The following is a 27,149-nucleotide window of genomic DNA, read 5'->3' on the forward strand; positions in this document are numbered from 1 at the left end:
GGGGTGATGACGTCGCGGGGGTGCGCCGGAAGCTGCCTGACTCCGGCGAGCAGCGGGTCTCGGGAAGCGCTTTCCCTACCTCTGGGAGCCGGCCGCTTCACCCGGCGCAGGGGCCGCGGCCTGGGGCTCGCTCCGACCCTCCCGCGCCAGGCGTGGCTGAGGCGCCCGAGTCCCGTCCGAGGGCCGCCGCCTGCCGCGGGTGGCCGCAGGCTGTGGTGTGGGCCGCGGAAGTGCTGGGAGCCCCGTCCTGCCGTGGGAGCCATGGCCGCAGGGAAGCCCCAGCCCGTGCCGGGCTCCGGGAGGCCGTGGCGGCTGCCTGCCGAAGGACTCTTCGCGCCTGGCCGCTACCTGAGGTGAGCGCCGCGGCCCACGGGACTCGGGTGGCAGTTGTCGGCAGCAGCGGCGCTGAAAGTCTCCGGTTCTCGCCGTGCGGTTTGCGTGCGGAGGTATATGGGAGCGGGCGGGGGCAGGGGATGGGGCTGGCAGGACAGCACCTAGGAAAGACCCCGGTGTGCCTAGCTCCGAGCACGAGTTCCGGGGGCTGACAGCAGCCCTTGGTTTCAATATTAGCTTCCTGTATTGATTACAGCAAGTACCTTAGCGCTCACCTGTGTTTTGTTCGTAAGGAGCCTGTTAGAAATCTATGTCTGTTTTAAAGAGAACACATGCCTGTTAGAACAGAAAATACATTCTCTGCCATAGGTGCTGAGGGAAGCTGGTAAGTGCTCTCAGCAGTAGAAGTTACTGTATGAACTTGTGGCTGGATAGGAGCAGCTGCTTCTATGCATTTCACACCCAGTACCTTCTTGTGTTTTTATTAACAACTGCATGCCATGTGCAGCCTTCCACAGTGAAGGCTGCACTTTCCTGTACTGCTGTGCCATGTTAAGTGGTGTACTCTGAGATCTTATTCCATGAAGGTAAAATGGCTGTATAGAAATAAACATCTAATTGACTCACACCCAGATTCCTCAATTCTTTGAGTTTGGTAGCTTCTATGAATTAAATTCAGCCAGTTGTCTAATGAATTGAATTAGATCTTCCAGGGAAAATAAGCAATAATGGCTTTTGAACTGTTTGCCTGCAGTTTTATCTTGTTAATCACTTGTCCAAGATGATTGTAGCAACTCGAGATGCCACAGGATACCTACAGGTCAGGTAGTTCAGGGACCTTCAGTTTCCCAGTTAACCATTTTCATTGGAAATAAAGTGAAAAAAAAAATAGAGGTTGGGGAGAAACCCCTAAGAATTTAAAAGAATAATAAAAATATTAAGGATGTTTAGGTCAAAGCAGTGCAAGCATGTCAAAGCTGACACCAGACCAGCACAAGCTACAGTCTTTACGTGAGCCAAATAGAACAGTGGCTAACATCACAGTTCTTCAGGCATCTCTCTGTATCGTCTTTAAACAACCAACAGTTGCCTGCTTTCTGTTTCAAGCAGTTCAAGACAAAGGTTTTGAGTCAGTTCTGCCAGTAACTAGCTTATCACTCTGCTTATATGCTTTGGTTCCTTCCCTTTGTCAGTACAATCCATGTGTCAGCCCTAAGAGAGTGCTTATTTGCTACAATAAGTTTAAAACTTAAACTAACCCTGACCTTGTTGGACTCAGAAGGTGGAAGTGTTAACCTAGGACAGGATGTTAACATTCACAATGAATGCTGACATTCACTACCTCCATCCAGTCCACTTCTAAGTCTGATGCAGGACAACTGCTCGTTCAAAGTGCATGCAAGTGCTTAGTCCTAACCTGATGGATATTTAGGATGTGTTTGGTCACCTCAGCCTGTGTTAACATTGCCCTTTGGGATACTGATGTGCCAGTAATAAAGATGTGATGCTTCCTTTGTTTTCTGAACGGAACTAATACAGTATTTTGATGTATCACAGGTAAATTTTTCCATAACCTTATGGAGAAAAAGGACTTTGAAGCATGGCTTGATAACATTTCTATTACATTTCTTTCTCTGACGGACTTGCAGAAAAATGAAACTCTGGATCACCTGATTAGCTTGAGTGGAGCAGTCCAGCTCAGGCACCTCTCCAATAATCTAGAGATTCTCCTCAAGAGGGACTTCCTCAAACTTCTTCCATTGGAACTTAGTTTTTATCTGTTAAAATGGCTTGATCCTCAGACCTTACTCACGTGTTGCCTCGTCTCTAAGCAGTGGAATAAGGTTATAAGTGCCTGTACAGAGGTGTGGCAGACTGCATGTAAGAATTTGGGTTGGCAAATAGATGACTCTGTTCAGGATCCTCTGCATTGGAAGAAGGTTTACCTAAAGGCTATTTTAAGGATGAAGCAACTGAAGGACCATGAAGCCTTTGAGACATCCTCTTTAATTGGACACAGTGCCAGAGTATATGCACTTTATTATAAAGATGGACTTCTGTGTACAGGTAGGAAGGACAGAGAACTTGGTCTTTGAATTCTTTTGTTTTCTCCCCCTCTGCTTCTCCCTCCATCTATATGGTTAATGACAAATTGCTTTTCCTCCACCAGGCAGATTATTTTCATAGTGTTAACACAGTTTAACATGAGTCAAACTTTGGGGAGCAAAAGGAAACTGGCAGGTTTTGGGGCCACGAACTGTGAGCAGGCCACTGGCCACAGTTCTGTGCAACCAGCTGTAGGTGGCCCTGCTTGAGTAAGGGGGTTGGAAGAGCTGAACTTCTCATCCAACCACAGCCAATCTGTGGTTCCATGACAATACTGTACTTAAGACAAACAGGGAAGGCAAGTAGAGGATTGGAAATACTATTTACTCTCTGTTTCCAATTGCCCTGTTCTTTTATATTCCAGGATCAGATGACTTGTCTGCAAAACTGTGGGATGTAAGCACAGGTCAGTGCATATATGGGATCCAGACACACACTTGTGCTGCAGTGAAGTTTGATGAACAAAAGCTTGTGACAGGATCTTTTGATAACACAGTAGCCTGTTGGGAATGGAGCTCTGGGGCAAAGACACAACATTTTAGAGGACATACTGGTGCAGGTATGTTGAACTTTTCCACTTGCCATTTCACCACTCCACTAACATACATCACCATCAGACACATTAGACTTTAAATTAGCTCTTTGCTTTCTTCTTTAGGCTCTCTCTACCAAGTCACCTTGTGAGGCAGGGGGTGTGGAGAAAGAGGGGGAAGTGGCAAGAAGAGATTTAGCTCTGTCTGCCCTTGAATGCCAAAATTAGCCATGTAGCCTTTGCACTTGCATGGAACTAATGCTAAATGCTGTGGTTATTCATTACTTTTGAGTCTACCAAAAAATTGCAAATCCTAGGTAGCATGGCAACAGCAGTTCTTTATATCCCCAGACTGAAGATGGGCTTACAGCAAAGGCCACAGGAGGATTTGGGGATCTGTATTTGCATTTCCCTCATAATTAACTTCTCTGTCCTCTACTGCAAAATAGCCTTAACTCAGCTGTAGATCTCTTCTCTTATGACTAATGAGTTCTGTCAAATGTACTAATCCTGCTGGAATGGACTTTCTATTAATTCTTTTCCTTTTAAAAGAGGAACTAGCTGAAGTTATGCTTTGCCATAATCCAGCCATGAAGGAGCCACTGATGTACATGCTCTTAGTTTGGAAAGGAAAAACCAGTAAATTTGCAGTGTTAGCTTAGGTACCCAGTGCAATAATTCACTTAGTTCAAGAACACTACTAAAAGCCATGGTAGCACATGAGGTTAGAGGCTACTAAATTCTTCTAGGGGTTACTAGTTAGTGTCTGGCTTACAGGAAAACATGTGCATAGAGCCTGCTCTTCCTTATTTAATCCCTTCTCTGCTTGTAGTTTTTAGTGTGGATTACAATGATGAACTTGATATTCTGGTCAGTGGCTCTGCAGACTTCACTGTGAAAGTATGGGCCTTATCAACAGGAACGTGCCTGAACACCCTTACTGGACACACAGAATGGGTCACCAAGGTGGGACTATCAGCTTTGAATTAAGCTTGCAAAACAACTGCAGTAAATTTGCAGCCTCTCTTCCAAACTTCTGTTTTCTAACCCTAAGACTGCACCTAGGTGTAGCATCTGAGGAGCAGCAGGAAACAATGCAAAATAGCATTTCAGCAGAGGAAAAAAAGGCTTACAAGAGGCTGTAGCTAAACCTGTCAGACCACTGATGGTATTTCGAATTCAAAGCAGCTGCAATAATATTAGGAATCAGTTTTTGATCCAAAGACTGGAAAAAAAAAGGGTTCTGAAAGAAAGCAACTTTAAATATCATGTAGCAAAACTAAATGATCTTCAGAACCAAAATCTGAGAAGGCAAAATGTTCTGAACTCAAGAAACAGAATTTTTCTTGTATTTCAGAACTTGGAAGGTGTTGGGAGTGACTCTAGAGGTGAAGTACAGATGTTTGCTTATTAATACACTAAGTTGTCATGAGAAGGAAAAAGAGAAGTGCAAACTGTAGTTTCCCACCTCTGCTGTGAGGATAGGCTGAGGGAACTGGGGATGTTCAGCCTAGAGAAGACTTTGGGGGGATCTTAGAGCTGCCTTCCAATACCTGAAGGGATCCTACAGGAAGGCTGGAGAGGGACTTCTCATAAAGGTATCTAGCAACAGGACAAGGGGGAATGGTTTTAAGATGAGGGAGAGTAGGTTTAGACTGGATCTTAGGAAGAAGTTCTTCAGTACAAGGGTGATGTGACTCTGGAATAGGTTGCCCAGGGAGGTTGTGGATGTCTCCTCCCTAGGGGTGTTCAAGGCTAGGTTGAATGAAGCCTTGGTGGGGAGGTTGGAGTAGATGATCTCTAAAGTCTTCCAACCTAGGCCATTCTGAGATTTGTGTTGCCATCACACAGGAATACAGTATGTAGGTTGTCACTGAAGTGACAAATACAAATGAAAGTTTGGTTGTTTAACAGCATCAACAGCACATAAATGATTTCATCCTTCAATTCCAGGTAGTTTTGCAGAAGTGCAAAGTCAAATCTCTAATGCATAGTCCTGGGGATTACATCCTTCTGAGTGCAGACAAGTATGAAATCAAGGTATGTACCTAGAATTTCCTTCAGCTTTAGATTTAAGTGATAGCTCCACATGGATGGTAATGCACAAAAACAAGTGCTTTCAGTGCATGCCTAATGTGCCAACCTGACAGTGAAGCACTTAACTGCAAGTACTCACTGCTGGAACATTTGGGTTGGAGAGTGCTGTAAATAGTTTATGGCTATGGAAGGGCTTCAGAACTTCCCAACTGCTCCATTTCTGCCCAGTTGGATGATTGGTGTGTTTATTTATTTATTTGGGCTATTTTTTAAACACCTAATTTCACTGGGATTGTTTTAAGGCTGGAAACACCCCATGCATACTGCAGCAGTACCGTGAGATACTGTCACTACAGAACTGATGTTCCTAGCTGAAGAAGAGAAACACACCTGAAAAACACATACATACCTGTAGCTGATGCTTAAAGGCAGACTGTGAGGCTTGCTCTGTTTGTGTAATGGTTTATAATGTGCATGTTTTATGGTCTTAAACTGTGTTTGAATTGCAGATTTGGCCTATTGGAAGGGAAATAAACTGCAAGTGCTTAAAAACGTTGTCTGTGTCTGAAGATCGCAGCATCTCCCTACAGCCCAGGCTGCACTTTGATGGGAAATACATTGTCTGCAGTTCAGCACTAGGACTATACCAGTGGGACTTTGCCAGCTATGACATTCTCAGGTACATCTTTCAATTTAAGAAGTAGTCTTCTTCAAATCATAGAATGGCTTAGGTTGGAAGGGACCTCAGAGATCATCTATTCTGACCTCTCTGCCATGGGCAGGGACATCTCTCAACTCGGCTGCTCAGGGCCTCATCCAACCTGGCCTTGAATACCCCCAGGGAAGAGGCATCCACAGCCTCCTGGGCAGGCTATTCCAGAGTCTCACTGCCTTTGTACTGAAGAATTTCTTCCTAAGATCCAGTCTAAACCTCTCCCTCAACTTAAAACCATTCCCCTTTGTCCTGTGACTAGACACCCTCTCCAGTCTTCCTGTAGGATCCCTTCGGGGTACTGGAAGGCAACTCTAAGGTCCCCCTTGAGTAATGAGTAGAGCATATGAGTTTTAACAGCTTACTTTAAATGTAGGCCAAGAGAATCTTGATACAACTTCTGTAAACATCTTGCTTTACACACCTTGCCAGGTTTGATTCATCATCTGTTATTGCAAACCATTTGATTGCTGGTTTGGTTTCTGGCCACCGGTTAGCCCTCTTTCATGTATTCATTCCATGAGCTGAGGAGTTTCAGTAGAGACTGAAACCAGACTGCAGTGCTGTAGCTGTGGATGTGAAACTGTGGTAACTAGAAGCTGATGTGGCCATGGAGACTGCTTTACAGAGAAGCAGGCAGCCATTCCTGGGGGTCCTTTGGGACAAGAAATTGTAAAGACTTTTCTCCTTTATAGCACTACTGATCTGTTATTTTCCACAACACTGCGGACTGGAAGTAAAATCAGACTGCAGTGAGCATGGCATCCATTTCCATGCAGAGAACAAGGCTGTAGCTGCCAGAAACAGTGGCAAAGATTGTGACTTAGGAAAAAAGCTGCCTGCTAGCAGACTCCTAATTGAAATGCACACACATTTGTAGAGTATCTACCACAGGAAGATTTACTCCAGGAGAAGCGCTTCTTATCAGCGAGGATAACTGAGTCATTTAACCTCTTAGGCTACCCTCCCATCCTTCAGAATTCTTTTGTACAAGATTTTTTAACTAACAATTCTTAAAATACAATTTTAATACTTTGTCTAAAATCAGTTCTATGACATAGGTTTTAATTGCTGAGAACAGATTTTCTCCTCCAAGTTTTGTGCCTCAGGTCTGTGCTTTATCTAACGCTATGTTCAGTCAGTCGTGGAGAACTTAACTATCTCCAGTTTCTGTTCCAAGTTTTATTTATTAAGGCAAAAAAGATTCTAAAAGTGTAGGGCAGCTAACAAATACTTTTATTTCTCCCCAGGCTATAAATGCTTAGCTTACACTAAGCACCAGTAACACAGCTTTCTGTTAAGGACCACTCTTGAGTGACTTCTCTTAACTTCTCACCACAGGAAAACATTTCTGGGCTTCATTTCCAGTGTCTAGAAAAATGGGTCAGAAGAGTAATAGGAGATTTTTACCTCTTGAAAGTTGAGGCACCAAATCCCTATGGAAATGTACTGTAAACCACAGCTCCATTTGCTCTTTGGTATCTGAAAACAAGACTTTCTTTTCCTGCTTCCTTGTGCTGTACAGAGCCCCTTTCAAACCTTAACCTTCAGGAGACTCTGTCCTGACTGCACAAGGCCGAAACTGAAACTCCAGGCCTGACTGCAGCTGCGTTCAGTTGCTTGAGAAATTTGCATCCAGTTCTTTCCTGTCAGAGTGATGAGTTTGGACATTAATTTCCTGTAGTCAGAAGGCATTTGGTTTAAGTAATGCAGGTTTATTACTCTTGTTGTAACAGCATTTATAACAACATTGTCTTGTCTTCCAGGGTTATTAAACCTCCTGACTTCTCAAACGTGTCCTTGCTGGGCTTTGGAGAGATATTTGCTCTGCTGTTTGATAACAGATACCTGTATATAATGGACTTGAGGACAGAAAAACTGATAAGCCGCTGGCCTCTACCGGAGTACAGAAAGTCCAAGAGAGGTTCAAGCTTTTTGGCTGGCGAAATGTCTTGGTTAAATGGACTAAATGGCCACAACGATATGGGCTTGGTTTTTGCCACCAGTATGCCAGACCATAGCATCCATTTGGTGTTATGGAAAGAACATGGCTGAGCAGCTCACATATGCAGAATCTTCAGGAATCTATGGACTATCAGCAGCGTGTCCATACAAATGAGACTTTGCATGAACCAAAGTTGCACACCTAATGGTATCATCATGCAATGCACAATCATTTACTTTTCTTTGGGCATTTGGGAATGGGTTGGTTTGGACATAATGCAATACAGCATGCTAACAGTATTCACCACAAACTTCTGTCTGTACTCTTTAAGCATACCTATCTGGGCTCTGAAGCATAGCTTGTAACGTTTAAACCATTCAAATTCACCATCAAGTCTGAAATGAAGAAGTAGTGCTTGACCTGACTTCTGACCTATTTTTGTTGTTGAAACAGAAGGTGAAGTATGCTAGACCCATAGGCTTTTGTACATGTAACAGCAACTACTGGTTACAGTGCGTGGCTGCCTCACTCCAGGGAGATGGCAAAACTTTTCTCTCTCCAGTACAATTCCCTTCAAAATGTTTTATTCCTTATGATAACTTCAAGTACATTGACATAAATAAAAGCATCAAATGACTCCTTGAACTAGGATCAGATGCTAACAATACCAATTTATCTTTGGGAACATACCAATGTGAACTCTCTCCTCAGTGAGACCAAACCAACTTTGTGTTGGCAAGCTCCATCAGATGACATTAAGAGAACGTGGCAGTATTCATGGTATTTGCTGGTGGGAACTCAGAATGGCTCAATCCTTGTTCTATTGTCCATATTCCTTGGAGTTGGTGTGAGGATGTAACTTTCTCAACAGGTAGGTATGAATGGGAAGCTGATGTTCAAGCTCCACAGCAAGAGTCACTCATTCTCTTACATTAAATGACGTCTAGCAGCCATTCACTTTTTCCAGAAGTTGCAGTTACTGGAGTCATGCACTTGAAGTAGTTGCTACACCTAGATTGGGAAAGCAGGGGCAAGTAACAGAATGCCACTATCTCTGGGAAAAAAACACAAATAAATTGAAAGTCTGAGGAAAAGCATAGCAGTATAAAAAGGTCTTTTACTTTGATCATCATAGGAGACCTGATGTACACAGGAACTAAGTATGGAGTAGCAAATACCTAGCCACATATATTCTGTGGTATCTGACATGTACTTAAAAGCTGTATCTATGACATCACATGCTTTAGAAATGCTTTAGGTTGGTTTCCTTCCTCCCTTACAATAAAATCTCCCCTTAATGTCTTTTTATTTTTTCTCCACAACTTGGAAACTCCTTTCATGAAGACTGGTTCACCTCCTTCAAAAGATGCAACTGCCCAGGCACTACTAGGGTTAAGAGGAATTTTTTCCCCCCATTATCCAAGGAGGCCTAATTTCCTATTTAGTACTGAACAAAGGCCACAGTTCCCAAACGTATGCAGTACAAATTACACCAAAGGGCTCAAGGCAGGGGGAAGCTTTCCTGTGCAGTGAGTGTGGTAGGAACTGCTTGAAGTCACAATGGAGCAAGATCTCTTGACTACAAGGCTAGAGTCTGAAGTACTTACATTTTCCACCTTCAGCCACACAAACTTACTCTGAAAATGTTTGCAGCCAAGGATTTTATCAGTTGAAAGCCAGCTTCACAGCTCTCAATGCAAACCACACTGACTGGAGCACAAATGATAATCCTCAGAGCCTGTGCTGTCTCACTGCAAGAATTAAGCATTGTTACCTTTAAGCACTGTAGTTCTATTTTTTATACATAGATGAAGACTATATAGAGCCTTTGAGCATTACTTCAATCAGTTGAGAACTACTGATTACTTTTAATTGAAATCAAACTCATTTTACATTTCCCAGCTGCAGTGATCCTTGCTCATGAAAATGACTCGTGGATCTGCTACCACTTCCCATTTCCCTTAAGACATTCCAGTTTCTGGTGCATTTTCTGACCCTGCCTCTGTCACTATGAGTTACAATGGTAATGCCAACGCAGCTCTTCATCTGGGAGATGCTGTCCCAAGCCATCTTTCATCAGGAACCATAAAGCACAGCTGGATTTATTCTTTAATCCACCAAGTACTTCAGCGATACAAATAAGCAAAAATCAATTCGCTCTTTCTTCAGGTAGTACACAGGTTCATTGCACTAGCAACATCTCTCCCTGTTTATGAAGCTGGGAAAAGAAAAGGAGAGCTGCCAAAGGGTACATTAAGTTTCTAGTTTCTGCATGGTTACTCTCTAGGCCTTGAATAATGCCCTTTCACACTCAGAGACATGTAGAAAAGCTATCTTCTCACTATGCCTCAGCCTTCACATCTTACAAAGGTGCAGCAGAGACTTGACCTGAGGAACTCTATTCTTGACTATCACTTGATCACTGTGGGCTCTTACAAAGGTCCCATGTCTCAGTTCTCAAATCCAATACATTCACCTTCCTAGAGTACATAGAAAGAGTCTGAAATCTCTGCAAGACGTAAACTTAAAGCGGATGAGATTTTAATATGACCTTTAAGTGTTGCCCTCCGACTGCACCATACACTGGTTCCACTTTCCCTCCCTTGAGCTTACAGCACAGTTTGGTGCAGCACCTTGTTCACATTTGTGATTAATGATGAGTTGTATTTCCACAGTGTTGTGTCCCTGATGAGGGATTCCCTGGGAAGGCTTGCTTGAAGGGGCACCCGACAGTGATAAATGAGGGCAAAATCCATAGGCACATTCACACTCTTGCCATAAGCACGTAGGACAGAGTGGACTGAGGTCTGAATCACTTTTTTTGGATCCACTATGATTTTCCTGGGATTGCTTATATGTTTCCTGTCGGGCTCTCTGTGAACATGCTGCAGTATGTTAACACCTGGCACAGCATTCCAGGATGAAATGTTGAACACAGGAGTAGTTACAGTCTTGGGAAAGATGTGATTCTCAAAGAGGAAAACGCCAACCCCTGGGTTTTGCTGCTGAAGGCTGTGCATCATTGTTTTCCAGTCTGGGTGCTTAAGGGGAAGAATTATCTCATCAGCATCATTAAGAATCACAAACTTGCTCCTCTGCATGTTACGATACACACAGTCATTCAGAGCTGTGATTTGTCCATAGTAGCCAATGTCTTTGGGATCCATGGAATAATGCCAGCTACGAGACACCTTGAGATGTGAGTCTATTGGCCAGGGAATTATCTCTACAATTCCTTCTTCTATATAAAACTTCAAGACTTTCTCCATCAGGTGGCTGCAGTTGTTCTTATAGATCATCACCTTCTGAACCCCAAAAATCTTGTACATTTCCATACTCTGTATGAACTGCAAGACATTGTTGTAGTTTCCAAACATGGCAGAGATGCAGAGGGTGAAGTCCACAGGAAAGGGCTCAGCCTTCCGGTTTTTAATTTCAAACCTTGGCAGCTGATCAATATCCCCATGTGGAAACTGATGAATGGATACATGTGTGGGATCACAGCTTTCAGGTTCCAAACAATTTATATCTGTTGCACCATAAGGGAAATCAAACCTGTCTGAGTGAACATCAATATCTGCTTTGGATACGTAGATCTTTCCATCAGGCTCACAGCAGAACCAGCAGTACAGTTCTTTCACATCCTCGTGGTGAACAATCCCAATCACACGAGTGAGCTTCCTTTCTCTGTTATCGAAGTAAGGAGATATAATAAGAGTTCTGTTACCTTTTAATGGTGTTATGGTGCTGTTGGCAATTTTCCCTCTACACCTGCTGCTTTCTTGAATTACTTTTGGCAGATGAGACAGTCTCTGTAACCTAAGATAAGAAAGTGTGACCATCGAAGTCAGAGTGATGAGGCCCACAGCAGCTGCAAAGTATGACTTCTTCCCACCACATAACATTCTGAACGTATGTAAGTGCAGATGCAAAGTTCTTTGTCCTTGCACTTTCTACTGCCACATCTGCAGAAAAGAAAATAGGTAGCATGAGACAATATTCAGTCATGGCCAGCACTCAAGAGTTTCACAAACAAGATGGGGGACAAACCTCTGTCACTGTCCAATGAGTTAGTCAAGACACCCATCCCACTCTGCTTTATGAAAGACCAACCACAGAACACACCTGCAATGGGATGGGTGAGACTCGATGTGACACTATGCCTCTATATGCTGGATATGCACAACACGTTCTGTGCATTTAGAGTTCTGTGAGAGAACATGGTAAGAGGTCTATGCACAGGAGAACAAGGAGCCATAGAATGGTTTGATTTGGAAGTGACTTTAAAGATCATCTAATTCCAATCCCTATACCATGGGCAGGGACCAGGTTGCTTAAGACCTCATCCAACCTGGTCCTGAACGCCTCAACGGAGGCAGTATCCATGACCTCCCTGGACAAGCTGTTCCAGTATCTCACCACCCTCACTGTAAAGAATTTCTTCCTAACCTCCAGTCTAAATCTTTCCTTTCCCAGCCTAAAGCCATTCACTTTCATCCTGTCACTGCAAGTCCCTCCCCTGCTCTCCTGTAGCCCCTTTCAGCCTCCCTAGAGCCTTCTCTTCCTCAGGCTGAACAGCCCCAATGCTCACAGCCTGTCCCTGCCCCAGGAAAGGTGCTCCAGCCCTCTGATCATCTTTGTGGCAGTTTTTGTTACTTTCCATAATTAAAATTTTAGGACACCTAAATAAATAATAAGGCAGTAGTTTTAAAAACAAAACAAATGTCTGAGTGGTTCCCCCCCCCATTGTATAAACTTAAATTACACATTAAAAATCCCCTTTCTCAACCAGACTTCTCAGAGACAAGAGGAAAATGCACAATTCAAGGTCATTAAAAACATGGCAGTTGAGGACTACAAACAGTGGTCTAGATAAAACCTCTAGTGCATAAATTCCCTAAGCTGCTGCTCACCACAGAGGAGACAACACATACACAGAAGGTTCAATTCACACAACTCACCTGGAGACAGGTGAAATCTATGCAGGTATAAAGCATTCTCAGCTACCATTCTCTACCCTACTTAGCTCTGTAGAAGGCAGAGCTTGCAAGGAAGATCACCTTGCTAGAGATACTTGCAAGGAAGATCACCTTGCTAGAGATACTTGCAAGGAAGATCACCTTGCTAGAGATACTTGCAAGGAAGATCACCTTGCTAGAGATACTTGCAAGGAAGATCACCTTGCTAGAGATACTTGCTAGGAATCTGAGCTTCCTCACACTGGCTCAGCTCCTGACATAGTTTGAGGGTCATGTCTTGAAGTCTTGCTGCTGCTAGACAGCAAAGCATCCCTGAGCACGGGGATGGACAAAGTCTTCAGCAGCACTCATGAGCTACAGGTGTTAATTCCTGACAGGGAGCTCATAGCCCTCTCCAGCAGCAATTCCTGCAAGTGCAGCTCACCTTCAAGTTTCCTCTACATCATCATCTTTTGGTATCCAGGTATGATCCACAAACAATAAAGATGACAGCAAGTCTCTTCAAAGGCCTGCTTGTACCACAGAGATTCTTGGCAGAAGAGTGACTCAGCTTAATCAAATTCATGTTAGATCAGAGAACTGCACTGGTAGAATATCCCTGACTGGGTAAAATGCCAGGATAGAATAAACTGATTCTATTGCACCAGCTGAAGAAAACATTTCTAGTAGGCATGTCACTGCTGCATAAAGCCAGTTGCTGAGAAAAGAAACAAAACCCACACCATGGAAAGATCCACATTTCTAGGTATGTATTTTATAGCTCCAACAGGCAGCAATGTGCAGCAGATATGGGCAGGTCCTTGTATTGCTTGTCCTTTTGTCTACTGCTCAAAGCTCTTAATGGAATCACAGAAGCACTTAGCAATCTAAGTCACTTCAGGAAGAATACGCATGCTGGAGATCTCTTTCTATTATAAAATAATAATAATTAAACCTAGTATTACATACTTCTTTTTGCATCTCACACATTGTGCAAAGCTATTTTGAGAGCCTTTATCTCAATCCTGACTTGTGAGGCAACAAAAATCAAGCATTTTCAAAGTGGGAAAGATCCAAAACTAGAAAGAAGCTAAATCCATATTTTGATACTCAGCAGTTTCATAACTTCAGGTGCCAAAATTCAAGGGCAATTTTACTGCTTGGCTTGGAAATTCCCCCCAGGTCTGCTTTTCTGCTTCAGCATGGTACTTGCCAACGAGTAAAATCCAGCTTCTGCACCCCAGCTGAGTTTATGCAAAACATTACTGCCCGTGCTTTCAAAATAACACTCAGTATTTTCACAATGGCTCCTTCCTGAAAAAGCAAAGGCAGGAGAACTATGGTCACAACATATTCCTTTAAAGGCTCCATTTGCCAAGGCTGATGAGATTTCTGATAGCCTTTCCTAGCTACCAGGAAATTGCTTTACAGACCAGAAAAGCCATAGGACACCACTGTATCACCCCAGGCACAAACAGCAGCAGCCAGCACCAACTCTTTTGTCTCTGCAGTCCCCCATAAAAGGCCTTACAATTCAGAGCAGCACTACAAACGGCAAGAGCCTGCTGCTGCTGCCCTACAACTTTCTGCTGGCAACTGGTGGCTGAGAACAGCTTACATTTTCCAAGTCTCAACATCCTGAAGTCAGACAAATTGTTCCCCTTGGGCATTCTTATTTCTAGGCTGTTGTGCATTTTGGTGTTCTCACCACAATGAGCAGGTCACATTTAACACTTTTTCCTCAACCTCATCTCTTGATGGCTTAAAATACTGTTCAGTCTTACAGTTTTTACTGAAGAAATATCAAAACATGTCAGCATTAAAGAATAATTAATTTATTGCCGTGCAATACAATTAATTTATTACCAATAATTGGTTACGCTTCATTTATTATTACTAATTTGTTAATAATTGATTATTTATTAATTATTAATAGCGAACACTGCATAGGGAAAAAGTACCTTTCGCAGCAGACAGCTTGGCAGAAGTTCTGTTCAGTCCTCCATCTATTTTCTCCTAAGGTATCATCTCCAAATTATTTAACCAGGCAAAAACTTCAGTGCCTTTTAAGATTAACTGCAAGAAATGCTCAATACAGAACAATACTGTGGGAGAAAAAAACCCACTTGTGCCATACCTAAGACACTGGCTGGCACTTTTTATTCCAGATGGGGTTGGTGTTCCTTAATATCTGTAAGAGCAGCCACACCTACCAGAAAAACGAGTTTTGCTTCTCTTGAGCAAACCACAGTCGCCTCCCCAGAAGTTAGGGTGAATTACAAACTTAAGCGTGTGGTTGTTGAGGCAAAACCAACATTGGATTGTTATTATTTCTTTAAGGCTGCTTAAATTTCCTTCTGGAAATGAATCCATGCATGTTGATACATCCACAGTTCACAGAAACTTAAAAGACAACTACAAAAACATTCCCTGTCTGCATTTGGGGGGGGGCAATGGTTTTTCAGTGCCACACTATAGGCCTGATTAAAATGGGTAGATACAGGATTCTGAGCAGGCACATCCTCATCTGAAACAACAGCCACTTCTAGAAGCAAAAACAAAGCAAAACACGGAACTCAAGAGACACCAGGACCCAGTATCTTAAAGAAAGTTGTAATTATTTGAGGAATTTCATTTATTCTTTTCCCCAACATCCTCTGAAATTAACAGCACGGATATGTAGACAGAAAAATACAGAGAGCCCGGTGAATTAGGAGCATTACTTTTATATAGCCTCACTACAGAGAGCACTTGGCCGACTTTAACCTCAAAAATACGCTTCCAGCACATTTAAGAGAGTTCATTTTGTAACAGCAACAATAATTAATTCTGGGTTTGTGCCTTTTAATTCCAATTACTGTTCAAGTAGAACATAAGACAAATTACGCAGATTTCCTTTCATACTAAATTTAGTTAATGGTATCAAGGGCTACTTTGCATCAGTTTGGTTCTGTGGGTTTTTTTTCCCCTTTAAACAAGACAGGCTGTTCTAATACCATCCCATGATAAACACTCTTGTAGTGACCTGTTGCTTCTCCACAGTTGGCCCAGTTTCATTTAACCTTTAGCACAGACAACCAGAGACCTCTGTTCCTTTGTACATGACAGGGATGGAAATTTTCTCATCGTTGTTGGAAAGGTTCTTTCTCAACACACACTAGGGTTAGATTTTTTTGCAGATGCCTCACGCTGCACAGACACATCTGAGCTTGTCATCAGAGAAAGATGAAGACATCTACCCAGTCTTTCAGCCAAGTGCAGTTACACAACGTGTTTTCTTCCGCAGCAGAGTCATAATAAAGAGTTCCTGTCTCAGAATGTCATGGTTTGGTTTGGTTTGGTCTGGACAGGACCTTTAAAGCTCATGTAGTTCCACTCTGCTGTGTGCAGGGACCCCTTTCACTCGATCAGCTTCCTCAAATGAGTCACATTTCTACATATTTCTTTTCACAGAACCACAGAATTAACCAGGCTGGAAAAGACCTTTGAGATCATCCAGTCCAACCTACCCCCCAACACCTTCTAACCAACTAAACCACGGCACTAAATGTCACACCCAGTCTTTCTTTTTAACACTTCCAGGGACAGTGACTCCATCACCTTCCTGGGCAGCCCATTCCAGCGGCAAATCACTCTTTTTGCGGAGAATTTCTTCCTAACATCCAGCCTAAACGTCACCTGGTGCAGCTTGAGCCCGTGCCCTCTCGTTCTGTCACTGGTTGCCTGGGAGAAGAGACCAACCCCCACCTGGCTATAGGCCTTCTAAGATCTACTCTACATATGACAAGGATGTACTTACAAACTTGCATATACTCTTCCCCCCCACCCCCAACCAAGGAATTGCTCATGCTCTCTTTTGTCATACTGTACCACTACACTCATTTCAGGTTTATTAAACACCCACGACAGAATCTCCAATAGCTTGTCTTAGAACTTTTTGAAATAGAAAATTACAATCACCTTCCAGCTGGAAGGTTGGTTTTACCTTTGCTTTACAACTTCTGTTTTCAGACCTTCTATTGAATCATCTTGCTTTAACCCCCCCCTCCCCCCCAATTAACACAATTGCCCTTGGTAAAAGGTGGCACAATGTGCTAATTTAGTCAGAGAATTTAGTTAGAGCTGTTCCTCAGTCACTGTTAACCTCCCCCACACGTTCTCGGCATTGTGGCCTTACTTTGTAGTGTTTTCTTTGCATTGAGGTAAGTTAAGTCCTTCTGTGCCGCTAATTTCAGTGTATTTGCAGTAACATCGAGTTTAATTTTGGGTAACTCCCAAGTTATTAGTTTCCTTCACAATCCAGGGTGAGGATAGGTAGCAAGTGACAAGAGGCGACTGCGAAGTATGAGTCCTTAACTTGCAGTATTAGAATCAGTAGTAGAGCCTAATCCTTGGTTTATCCAGGGCTTAGCCAAAAAGCCACCACCACAAATCGGCTTGTTCTTTGAAGAAGTTCTCCTCTACCCTGTTTTTTTTTGCCCAACGAGGTTTTGCGACCTTGGCAAAGAGATTAAGCAGGCCAAAACTGCATGCCGAGATTTAAAAGAATGTTACTTTCGCCTTTTGTCTTGCATTTGTTTTAGCTGGGATTGACTTGGGTTTTTCTTCACGGCAGCTCATAAGGCTGCTGTGGTTTGGATCTGTGACAAAAACACTATTCCAAACAGAGAGAAGTTTTAGCTGTTGCTGAACAGCGATTAGACAGTGCCAAAGTCTTCTCAGCTTCCCACGTTGGTTCCCCTCCCCGGAGGCGCAGACTGTCAGAAGCAGCTTGCAGGGGGCACAGCTCAGACTACTGAACGAAACTCACTCAAAGCCTCTTCCACACCACATGGCACCATGCTCAGCACTGAAAGCTGGGGGAAGGAGGAGGAAGGAAGGGGCAGACGTGTAGTATCGTGGCACTTGAATTCTCAAGTCACCGTTACACGTGCTGCAGGCTTACCTTCCTGGAAATGGCCAAAAAACCTACCTGCTGATGGCAAGCAGCGACGAATAAATGCCTTGCTTTGCTTGTCCGCGGAGCTTTGCTTTGCGTCATAAACTGTGTTTACCAACCCACGAGTTCTCACTTTTGCCCTTGGCCATCCCACTGCGGGGTGGGGAGGGCGGGAGGAGCTGTGTGGGGCTCAGCTACCACCCGAGGCTAAACCCACAGCGCACGCCGAAGCCGCTCTCCAGGGCACCGATGCGTTGAGTCTGAAATTGCACTGCAGGCACGGAGCGCGTTCAGGCGGAGACTCAACAAGCCAGGTTGCGCAACTTCAACTTACCGTTTACGCGGTTAGCGCGAGTACTGAAACATCATGAACGCAACAGCTGCCCACCATCTAAGGTGCTATTTCTCGAGTGGTAATAAACTCCCGAGCCTGTCCAGCCTCTCCTGCGAGTGATGCACGATCCCCAGCAGCAGCTGCGGCCCGACACTCTCCTTGCTCCCAGCAGTCTGACCGGACGAACCTGCGGGCAACAGCTTCCCCTCTACCCTGCTCCTCTGGCCCCCGGGGAGGGCAGCGGAGCAGGGACGCTCCCGCCGCCGGAGCCCCGCGCAGGCAGCAGCTGTTAGTCGGCGTTCCCGGACCCCTCCCACCCCTTTCCCGACTCCCTGTGTGTCACCCCAACCAGCATGTCGGGAACGCTTGGTCCCGGCGCTTGCCGCTGGAGGGGCCGCACCCTGCGCTGCTCCGGGCGGGGCCGTTCGCCCACGCACCGCTCGCCAGGGGCTGGAGTCTCAATGCACCGGCCCGGCCCCCGGGGGTTGCTGCACGCCGGTACCGGCTGCCCCACGAAGCTTTGCGCTTGTGTAAAATGGAGTAACGCGAGCAAGGAGCTGCGTTTTCTGAATGTGAAGAAATCATTGAGAAAGTCCGAGGAAATTCGGTAATTACGTCATGATAAAGGCCAGTCGTTTACGCTGGTACTTTGACTTTATTTAGAGGTGGCAGCTGCTGGTCGAATCATAGAATCATGAAATAAACATAGAACCGTTATCACAGAATCAATCATTCAGACTGGAAAAGACTTCTAAGATCATCAAGTGCAATCAGCGACCTACCACCACCATGGCCACTAAACCCTGTCCCGAAATGCCATGTCAGTTATTCCTGCAAAATACAACATTGGCATTTGCACCGCTTCTGTGGTGGGAGTTTTCTAGTGGTGGGGACAATAAATAACAGACTTTTGCTGCTGTGAGTAATAAATTAACCGTGCAGTGAATTTGTTGGCATCAATGACCTATCGCAACACCTTTAAATTTCAGTACTGCAAATAAGAAATTGTGGCATACCCAGCAGAGGTAACTTTCAGAGCCAGAGATGACTAATTTGTCTCCAAAGGGATGTATCCCAGATAAGAAATACGGCACACCAGTGTACTGCATATAACAATGTTATGAGGCACTCTTTAACCATGTGCAAACATCTCCAGCAAACAGTGGGCTGTGGCCTCAACCACCCTCTTTCAAGCAATCATTTTTATTTGATTGAAAATCATTTCCCTCGATGCCTTTATTAGTTTACAAATCCACTGCATTTACCTTTGTATCGTACAAAAGGGATGTCCTCCTACATTTCTGTAAGGTGTAAACTCAATGCGGATGAGACTTTAACATGATCTCTAAGTGACATCCTCTGCTTCACTACCATACACTGGCTTATCCACTTTCCCTCCCTTCAGCTTGCAGCACGGTTTGGTGCAGCACCTTGTTCACATTTGTGATCAATGATGAGTTGTATTTCCACAGTGTTGTGTCCCTGATGAGGGATTCCCTGGGAAGGCTTGCTTGAAGGGGCATCCGACAGTGATAAATGAGGGCAAAATCCCTAGGGACTTTCACACTCTTGCCATAAGCACGTAGGACAGAGTGGACTGAGGTCTGAATCACTTTTTTTGGATCCACTATGATTTTCCTGGGATTGAATTTTTTTTTAATGATGGGCTCTCTGTGAACATGCTGCAGTATGTTAACACCTGGCACAGCATTCCAGGATGAAATGTTGAACACAGGAGTAGTTACAGTCTTGGGAAAGATGTGATTCTCAAAGAGGAAAACGCCAACCCCTGGATTTTGCTGCTGAAGGCTGTGCATCATTGTTTTCCAGTCTGGGTGCTTAAGGGGAAGAATTATCTCATCAGCATCATTAAGAATCACAAACTTGCTCCTCTGCATGTTACGATACACACAGTCATTCAGAGCTGTGATTTGTCCATAGTAGCCAATGTCTTTGGAGTCCATGGAATAACGCCAGCCATGAGACACCTTGAGATGTGAGTCTATTGGCCAGGGAATTATCTCTACAATTCCCTCTTCTATATAAAACTTCAAGACTTTCTCCATCAGGTGGCTGCAGTTGTTCTTATAGATCATCACCTTCTGTACCCCGAGAATCTTGTACATTTCCATACTCTGTATGAACTGCAAGACACTGTTGTAGTTTCCAAACATGGCAGAGATGCAGAGGGTGAAGTCCACAGGAAAGGGCTCAGCCTTCCGGTTTTTAATTTCAAACCTTGGCAGCTGATCAATATCCCCATGTGGAAACTGATGAATGGATACATGTGTGGGATCACAGCTTTCAGGTTCCAAACAATTTATATCTGTTGCACCGTAAGGGAAACCAAACCTGTCTGAGTGAACATCAATACTTGCTTTGGATACATAGATCTTTCCATCAGGCTGACAGCAGAACCAGCAGTACAGTTCTTTCACATCCTCGTGGTGAACAATCCCAATCACACGAGTGAGTTTCTTTTCTCTGTCATCAAAGTACGGGGTTATAATAAGAGTTCTGTTACCTTTTAATGGTGTTATTGCATTCTGAGCAGGTTTTCCCTTACAAAGCTCAATCACTGGACTGGCTGTTGTTGTAGCTGCTTGGGGGAAGTTTTTCCTTGCTATGTTATTCTGTAGCTGAAGATCTTTCACATAGGAGAAGAAAACACTTGAAAAAATAAGAATACATGCAAGAAAAGCCCCAATTTGCTTTTTTCCACAGTGTAGCATTGCCAGCATTTCTCAATGTGCAACTGAGCAGACCATTACACTCAGTCTTCTTTTCACTTCCTTTAAAACAAAGCAGACACACAACAAAGCACACCTTCAGTGATTTGTATTGAACTGCATTCCCCTAAACACAATAGTTACTGTCTGGGTACTTCACACTTTAGAATGAAGACCTGGCTTTGCATACAGGATGGAATAAAATGGAGACATTCTCTTAAATCTCCTCATTCTGAGCTGTATTGTATTTCACAGGTAGGCTCTATGCGACAGTTTCAGCCGGTTTGGTGTGCAGTAACGGCAATACAGTGCAATTTGAATCACTTCAAAGGTGAAGAAATTTTATGCTAGTGAAAAGTCCCAATCTTTCCCTTTTGGTATTCTGAGATGCTTGCAAAACTAGAGAGGTATCTCTTCTTTTTCCTAAAAAACTCTGCTGTGAACACAAATTCAAACAGCATTCTTTTGTAGTGGGCAGGACTAATCCTGTCATAGTCTCTCAGTGTCTTGATTCCCAAGTCCCAAGCAAAAATATTTTCAGGACCTCAGAGGACTCTGTGGTATTCAACTTTATCTAGGAAAAGAGGTGTGAAAAAGATGACCTCTTCAGTTCTCCAGGTGGCTGGTGATTACCTGAAATGTAAATTGCTTTTGCCACTAAAGATGTCTGGTGTCAGACCACAGTTCTATGTCAGCAGCTGATTTCAGCTGGATTTTGTGTGGATATTATGAACCTCCCCTGGGACCACACACACAAAACTTTTTTAACCTTGCCAAGATGTTGCCAAATCAGACTGCAAAGTGAAGATTTTCAGTATGGAGTCACAGCTCAGTACTTACATAGGCTTAAACCATCAAGCAAATCAAAGGCAAGTTAAATGCAAACCTAACCTTGCAGCCGTGAGGACATGATACAATGTGAGACATCATGACAACACATCAGAACAATTAATCATTGCCTGTACTGTTCTTTCCTCTGATATACACTCAATCTCAGCTGATTAACTGCTTTCTAATTATACACAAAATTGTCACTTCAGTTACAGCTCCATTCTGACTTCAGAGTGGCAGGCTTGAAGAATGTAATGAAAGCACCACTGCCTGCCGTCATTTGCAAATCCAGGATGTTGCTCAAAAGCTCTTTTTCATTTATTGGCCTAAAAACATGTAGGAAGTTATTTTAGATGATGTTTAATGACTCATTCTATACAGTTCACATCTTGTATTGCTGTCTGTACAGGCACACAAGCTGTGGACCCTCCCCTTTCGCCAGTTTGTGCGCAGAATAGTTTGTAACACGCTCACAAAGTTACTCATTTCTGCAGAAGATGTCTCCTCACCTGCTTTCAATATTTCTAATGTTGCCTCCTCAGTTAACTCTGCATTTTGTCATTAGCTTGCCAGTAGGTAAGCAGGGCCTTGCAAGTGCCATTTGCACTGCAAATGGGACACTATATAGAAAAGCAGGGCTGCACTGTCAGTTAGCAGCTTGCACCTATGTCCTTGCAACACTTACTGTTGTTCCTATGCTTGGATTGGAAACCATTTACAATTACTAACGTACTGTCTGTCAAAAAAACTAAGAGAAAGGTTATTTTAGGGTCAAGTGTCTTTTCTTTTCCAAATGAGCATTAATGGGAAGAGGGACTGAAAAATGCTTACAGAAAATTTCAGGGGTAAAAAACACAGAAGAAAAAGAAGCCAACAATATGGAAGAGCAGTCACCTTGAGTTCTAGTTCTTGGTTTTAATTCACCATTGCTTTTTTTTTTTCCCCCTTCTTCTCCTTCTTCTTCTTTTTCCCTCCTCTCTTCTCACCCTCACCACTTTGGAGGTGGAGCTTAGCAGTCAGCGGAAGGAGTCACCAGAATTCTTCACAGAGACAGAAGCAGGTTTGAAGATTGAGATGTAACAAGGATAAAGTACAGGAGCTTGTAAAAGGCTTGTAGGTTATTGGTCCAGTCTTCTCACCCAAGGGAACAGCAAAGTGATTGAGTAAAGGTAGAGGAAAATCAGAGGATCATATCAGAGGATCGTAATACAAACTTTTCTGTGGAGGATGATTTGCTGCATAAGAGATGCGAGGAATTTACTAAAGGGTGAGATGCAACCAAGCAATAATAACATTCCTCATCATTCACGTCTCTCCTGTGCATTTGCAGAAACACAAGCTTCAGAGTTGGGGTTTGTTTTGATAGGAAGTGCAAAAGTCATTACAGTATTCTGGTGAAATATGTTTCCTGTTCAATTAGCCTTGAGAAACGTACATGAAAAATGCATTTTTAAGGTCTAAGAAACACTATCAAACTCTCTTCCTGCAATACAGGCCTAATGCTGAAATCCACTCATGGCAAGCACTCTCATTTACCTCCTCTTTGTTCTGGAACACCACTACTCCTAGCTGCTGTAAAAACAGTTCCACTGCAGTACACCCTCTGCACAGAAGTCTCCATCTTAGTTGTACATGCACATAACAAAGAGCAGGAAGCTCACTGAAATGTAACCTTGCATCTCACATCTCATAGGTGAAACGCTCCGCTGTCTGGTTTTAGCTACACGCAAGCAAACTTCCCCTATTCTCTTCACAAGTTTTGGGTGCATGTATCACCCAATTTAGGCAATGCAAATTCATCCTAGCAGCTCATTTTTGGACCAAGAACAAGTAGTTTTAGCAGACCAAAAGCATTATTATCCACTTGATCTGGAAAAGAATAAGCCAGCATTTTGATTAGAAACCAGAGGCCTTTTAGGGCATGAATGGTGCCTGTGAGTAAAGCTTTACACAGACAGGGACACTAAAGAGAAAAGCAAGTCCCTTTTACATGAAGAAGCCTACAAAAACTAGAGAGACAGAAAGATATCTGCACAGTCTAAGTAAACCACTGTTTTCTCCTGAAGCAGTTTAGTTTCTGGGAACTTCCAGTGGTTGCTAACCTTTATCCGTTTCCGTCTTTCACCTTGACCTGCTCAACGGGCGATGAGTCGATACATGAACTTTCCAGTAAAGGGATGGCATCAGTTCCTCAATATAAAATATGATTTGGGGTTCAGGTTTGTTGCCTCTATTTTGGAATCCACAAGCTGCAGCCGTTAGCTGATGTCCACTGAACTAGGTGACTTAAAATGCTGTTTCTCTAGGTGAGATGGGACGGTTTAAAAAATGCAGCGTCTCACCTACTGTTAGAGCAACACTTTCTGACCAGAAATAGCCAGTGTTGTTCTGAAAAAGGATTACACAGCTGCAGTTAAAAGATATTGATTGCACTTAGTACTGCTTTGTGCTGCCCTCTGTTCAAATGAATATCTGCTGCCAAAGCCTCACTGCATTTAAGATGATATTCCAGTGTTGAGCATAGGACCACGCACTTTCACCATGGCTGATAAGTGGCCTCTGTTACAGAAGAAAATGTTTAGTGTTCTCTGAAACTGAAAAATGTCTCTCCTCTTTAAAAGAGGAGTCTTTCAAATATGATAGCAACTCTGGAACTTCTCTGCCTGTCTAGGTTAATACCACTTGCAGTACAGAGAAGAAACCAGAACACAACATTTTGCTGCAAAGTATCTTAGAACGACAAAGAGAAAGAAACTTATTCAGACACAACAGGAAGAGCCTTGCTTTTAACAGCTGTTGTAGCAAAGCTTTATAGAACGCACCGCCACCCATTTTGCCTGGAATAGTTAGACAACACCTCAGCATCTCTCAGTTTTTATGTAAAAAAACAGAGTAATTTGGAGTCCATGTTTGTTACATGCAGTTTTGGTACGTCACCAGAACGTGTAAAATTCACAGCTTCCAGGATGGAAGAGCAATCAAGCAATAGTCTATTTACTCACAGTTTCAAGCCTTTTTGTCTAGCACTTCATCGCTTCCAGTGCTCCAGTCCTGCCTTCTGCTCCCACTGAGACAAGAGAGATCTTGCAACCTTGCTGGCTCCCCAGCATCTGCTTCCTCTACACTTGTGCTGGTACTTTGGACAGCCTATGGGAAGTCCTGTGACTTGCCTGCTTCCTGTACACCACACCAGTGTGTGTTCTCTTCCATCATTGTTTTTTTCTCACGTGAACAACTTTGACTTAATGGAATGGTGCCTTCTTCAGTTGATGCTTGTACTGTTATCAGCCTCTCAAAAGTCATAGTTCTTAATGGGGAGAATGATAGAGCACACTTTCCCTCAATTTATGGTGTCTGTGTGTATGTTCTTGGAAATTTATCTAGATCACGATTTAAATACTTCCCATTTGAGCAGCTGTAACCTAATGTATTTCCAACCGTCTAATCTTAAATAGCTTCTTGTGTTTTTCCAGAGGACCTTTTGAGTAAACTTGGTTCTCTCTTATCTCTTTCATGTTATAATGACACAAAAATCAACACAGTAGTTGTGTGCACAGCTGTGAGACCAGACCATAAAATTTAGTATTAAAGAGATCAATCTTGAATCTACCACTTCAGGTGTATGAACAGGGTGGATGTAACTTGACCCAACGCTTGGCTGGGTGGTGGAACTGCATTAGTGGCTAACACAAACACTGACTGAAGCAGGAGGAATTAACTAGGTGGAGAGACGTGAAAAACAATGAGAATGACTTGGTTTTGGGGGAGCAAACTGGATTTTCCTGCTCTAGTAGCTATTTGGAGATAAAACCTTTCATTTTCTCTGAATAGAAGTGTGCCACTTGCAATTGTCCTTTTAAATAACTCTTGTTTCTGTGGAAAGAGACACATCTTCAGCTGTCTTAGAGGGGAAAAGGGAAATTGCAGAGGTGGCTTGGTTACAGCGGAAGTATTTGGAAGGGGAAATTCAAATTGTAACTATTCAGCAATGGCAATTTGTGGCTAAGGAGCAATCTGGCATGGAGGGCAGGAAGAGCTAACTGCTGAATAGGTTAAGCTGACTGGGAGCAGGAGCACCAGAATTAGAATGGCTTTATGTAAGGGAGAAAACTCTCCTTTGCTGCTAGGCTGAGAAATGCCACACTCTGTCATGTTACAGCTGATGGTGTGCATGTGCAGCTGTGGGGAAACACATAAACAAATGAATAAATCAAGAGAAGAAGCCATTTTCACCTGCCTCAGAAGTTCTTCAGTATTGCCTTTCAGTAAAACAATAAGAAAGAACTGCCCACCACTGTTCCTGCCTGAAGTGTGGCTGCTTGTGTTACATGGTTGTGCCACTCAGGTAACGAATTTCCATGCGAAGGCAATGTTATGAAACCTTGATACAAGTAAAACAAGACAACAACACCTAAGCTAGCCTCAGGAACTTATCAGTAAGTTTAATACAGAGCAAACCAGTTTATTCCACTACTAATATCCATTTCCCTTTATCAGCTGTTGACTTTGCTCAGTTCAATATCAGAAATTCTGGCCTTCTTGATCACCACACTTGGTCACCTTTGAATTCTAAATTCATTTTATTTAATCAAGTCCTTACTGGAGTTATTTTCAAAAGGACTCAGAACTTTTTGCTTGCCTTTCACTTCAGAATTCATCTGAGGAGCAAGGGAGGGGAGGAAGTAACAAACACAGAAGCCTTACTGACTTGCTTCTCACTTCTCCTTAATGTGCCTTGTACTGACGTGTGCTGGAACACAGAAAAGGGACTGCTCTTGTGCTAGCTGCAGGTATTGTTATGAAAGTGACCTGCTGTGTCTTGCCTGGCTTCTGAGAAAGAAGCCTGTAGAGTGGCTGCAGTATGCACTGCTCCATACTCCATAGGGCTGAGGCTGTCATCCCAGAGATGTGCAGGTGTTAAACACGCAGACTGGAGCAGGACAGTTTGAAATGGTTGGCCTGTGTAAGCCTGTGCCTGTCAGTTGATAGAACAAAATTCCTAATTCCTGGAAAAAGTGTTGGATGTAAAGTGCTCTGTTAGCACTGTAGTAAAATCTTCCCTGTGTTCAGCTTGTGGTTACTACTCGGCAGCATAAAAGCAAGATCTGTCACTAAGAAACCAACCTGATCTGTGAATTTCTTGTTTACAGGAAGCAAAGTTTTCAAAACCACAATAATTGATAACAACCAAATAATTTTCTGTTAGTTTTTGGTAAATTTCCAGATTAGAAGAGCTATAGGTAAGATTTTAAATTGTTATTATTAAGTAAAGGTTTAGAGTGAATAACACTACAGCTATCTAATACCAGCTATCTCCCTATGAGGAGAGGCTGAGGGAGCTGGGGGTGCTTAGCCTGGAGAAGAGGAGGCTCAGGGGAGACCTTATTGCTGTCTACAACTACCTGAAGGGAGGTTGTAGCCAGGTGGGGGCTGGTCTCTTCTCCCAGGAAACCAGCACCAGAACAAGAGGACACAGTCTCAAGCTGCACCAGGTGATGTTTAGGCTGGATGTTAGGAAGTTCTTCACAGAAAGAGTGATTTGCCATTGGAATGTGCTGCCCAGGGAGGTGGTGGAGTCACCATCACTGGAGGTGTTTAAGAAGAGACCTGATGGGGTGCTTGGTGCCATGGTTTAGTTGATTAGATAGTGTTGGATGATAGGTTGGACTTGATCTCAAAGGTCTCTTCCAACC

The 27,149-nt window shown here is 43.4% G+C and overlaps 3 protein-coding genes across 9 annotated transcripts; 1 reads left to right on the plus strand and 2 right to left on the minus strand.

The window, feature by feature from the left end:
- The first annotated feature begins 37 nt into the window (after positions 1 to 37).
- On the plus strand, positions 38 to 8,971 carry FBXW2 (F-box and WD repeat domain containing 2). 3 transcript variants are annotated; one of them, XM_068155685.1, is made up of 7 exons: positions 38 to 353; positions 1,891 to 2,400; positions 2,804 to 2,998; positions 3,804 to 3,937; positions 4,925 to 5,011; positions 5,518 to 5,687; positions 7,487 to 8,971. In XM_068155685.1, the coding sequence occupies exons 2-7, from the start codon at positions 1,911 to 1,913 to the stop codon at positions 7,773 to 7,775; spliced, it is 1,365 nt and encodes a 454-aa protein (XP_068011786.1). In that variant the 5' UTR covers positions 38 to 353; positions 1,891 to 1,910; the 3' UTR covers positions 7,776 to 8,971. The 3 variants fall into 3 exon arrangements, with proteins under 3 accessions (XP_068011786.1, XP_068011788.1, XP_068011787.1); XM_068155687.1 differs by having other exon boundaries at positions 1,983 to 2,400; XM_068155686.1 differs by lacking the exon at positions 38 to 353 and adding an exon at positions 365 to 446.
- LOC137449823 (uncharacterized) lies at positions 8,763 to 18,217 on the minus strand. Of its 4 annotated transcripts, none has more exons than XM_068155690.1 (2): positions 17,897 to 18,217; positions 8,763 to 11,630 (listed from the first exon to the last, which is right to left on the minus strand). In XM_068155690.1, the coding sequence occupies exon 2, from the start codon at positions 11,568 to 11,570 to the stop codon at positions 10,275 to 10,277; it is 1,296 nt and encodes a 431-aa protein (XP_068011791.1). In that variant the 5' UTR covers positions 11,571 to 11,630; positions 17,897 to 18,217; the 3' UTR covers positions 8,763 to 10,274. The 4 variants fall into 4 exon arrangements, with proteins under 4 accessions (XP_068011791.1, XP_068011792.1, XP_068011793.1 ...); XM_068155691.1 differs by lacking the exon at positions 17,897 to 18,217 and adding an exon at positions 17,596 to 17,834; XM_068155692.1 differs by lacking the exon at positions 17,897 to 18,217 and adding an exon at positions 14,585 to 14,985.
- A 282-nt stretch (positions 18,218 to 18,499) lies between these two features.
- LOC137449821 (beta-1,4-galactosyltransferase galt-1-like) lies at positions 18,500 to 24,567 on the minus strand. Of its 2 annotated transcripts, XM_068155688.1 has the most exons (3): positions 24,459 to 24,567; positions 22,351 to 22,496; positions 18,500 to 20,688 (listed from the first exon to the last, which is right to left on the minus strand). In XM_068155688.1, exon 3 carries the CDS (start codon positions 20,635 to 20,637, stop codon positions 19,279 to 19,281), a length of 1,359 nt encoding a protein of 452 aa, XP_068011789.1. In that variant the 5' UTR covers positions 20,638 to 20,688; positions 22,351 to 22,496; positions 24,459 to 24,567; the 3' UTR covers positions 18,500 to 19,278. The 2 variants fall into 2 exon arrangements, with proteins under 2 accessions (XP_068011789.1, XP_068011790.1); XM_068155689.1 differs by lacking the exon at positions 22,351 to 22,496.
- Positions 24,568 to 27,149: the final 2,582 nt, after the last annotated feature.

This window comes from Melanerpes formicivorus, unplaced genomic scaffold (genome assembly GCF_026170545.1).
Source record: "Melanerpes formicivorus ecotype bairdi unplaced genomic scaffold, bMelFor1.0.p_v2 SCAF_33, whole genome shotgun sequence".
Taxonomy (NCBI): Eukaryota; Metazoa; Chordata; class Aves; order Piciformes; family Picidae; genus Melanerpes; species Melanerpes formicivorus.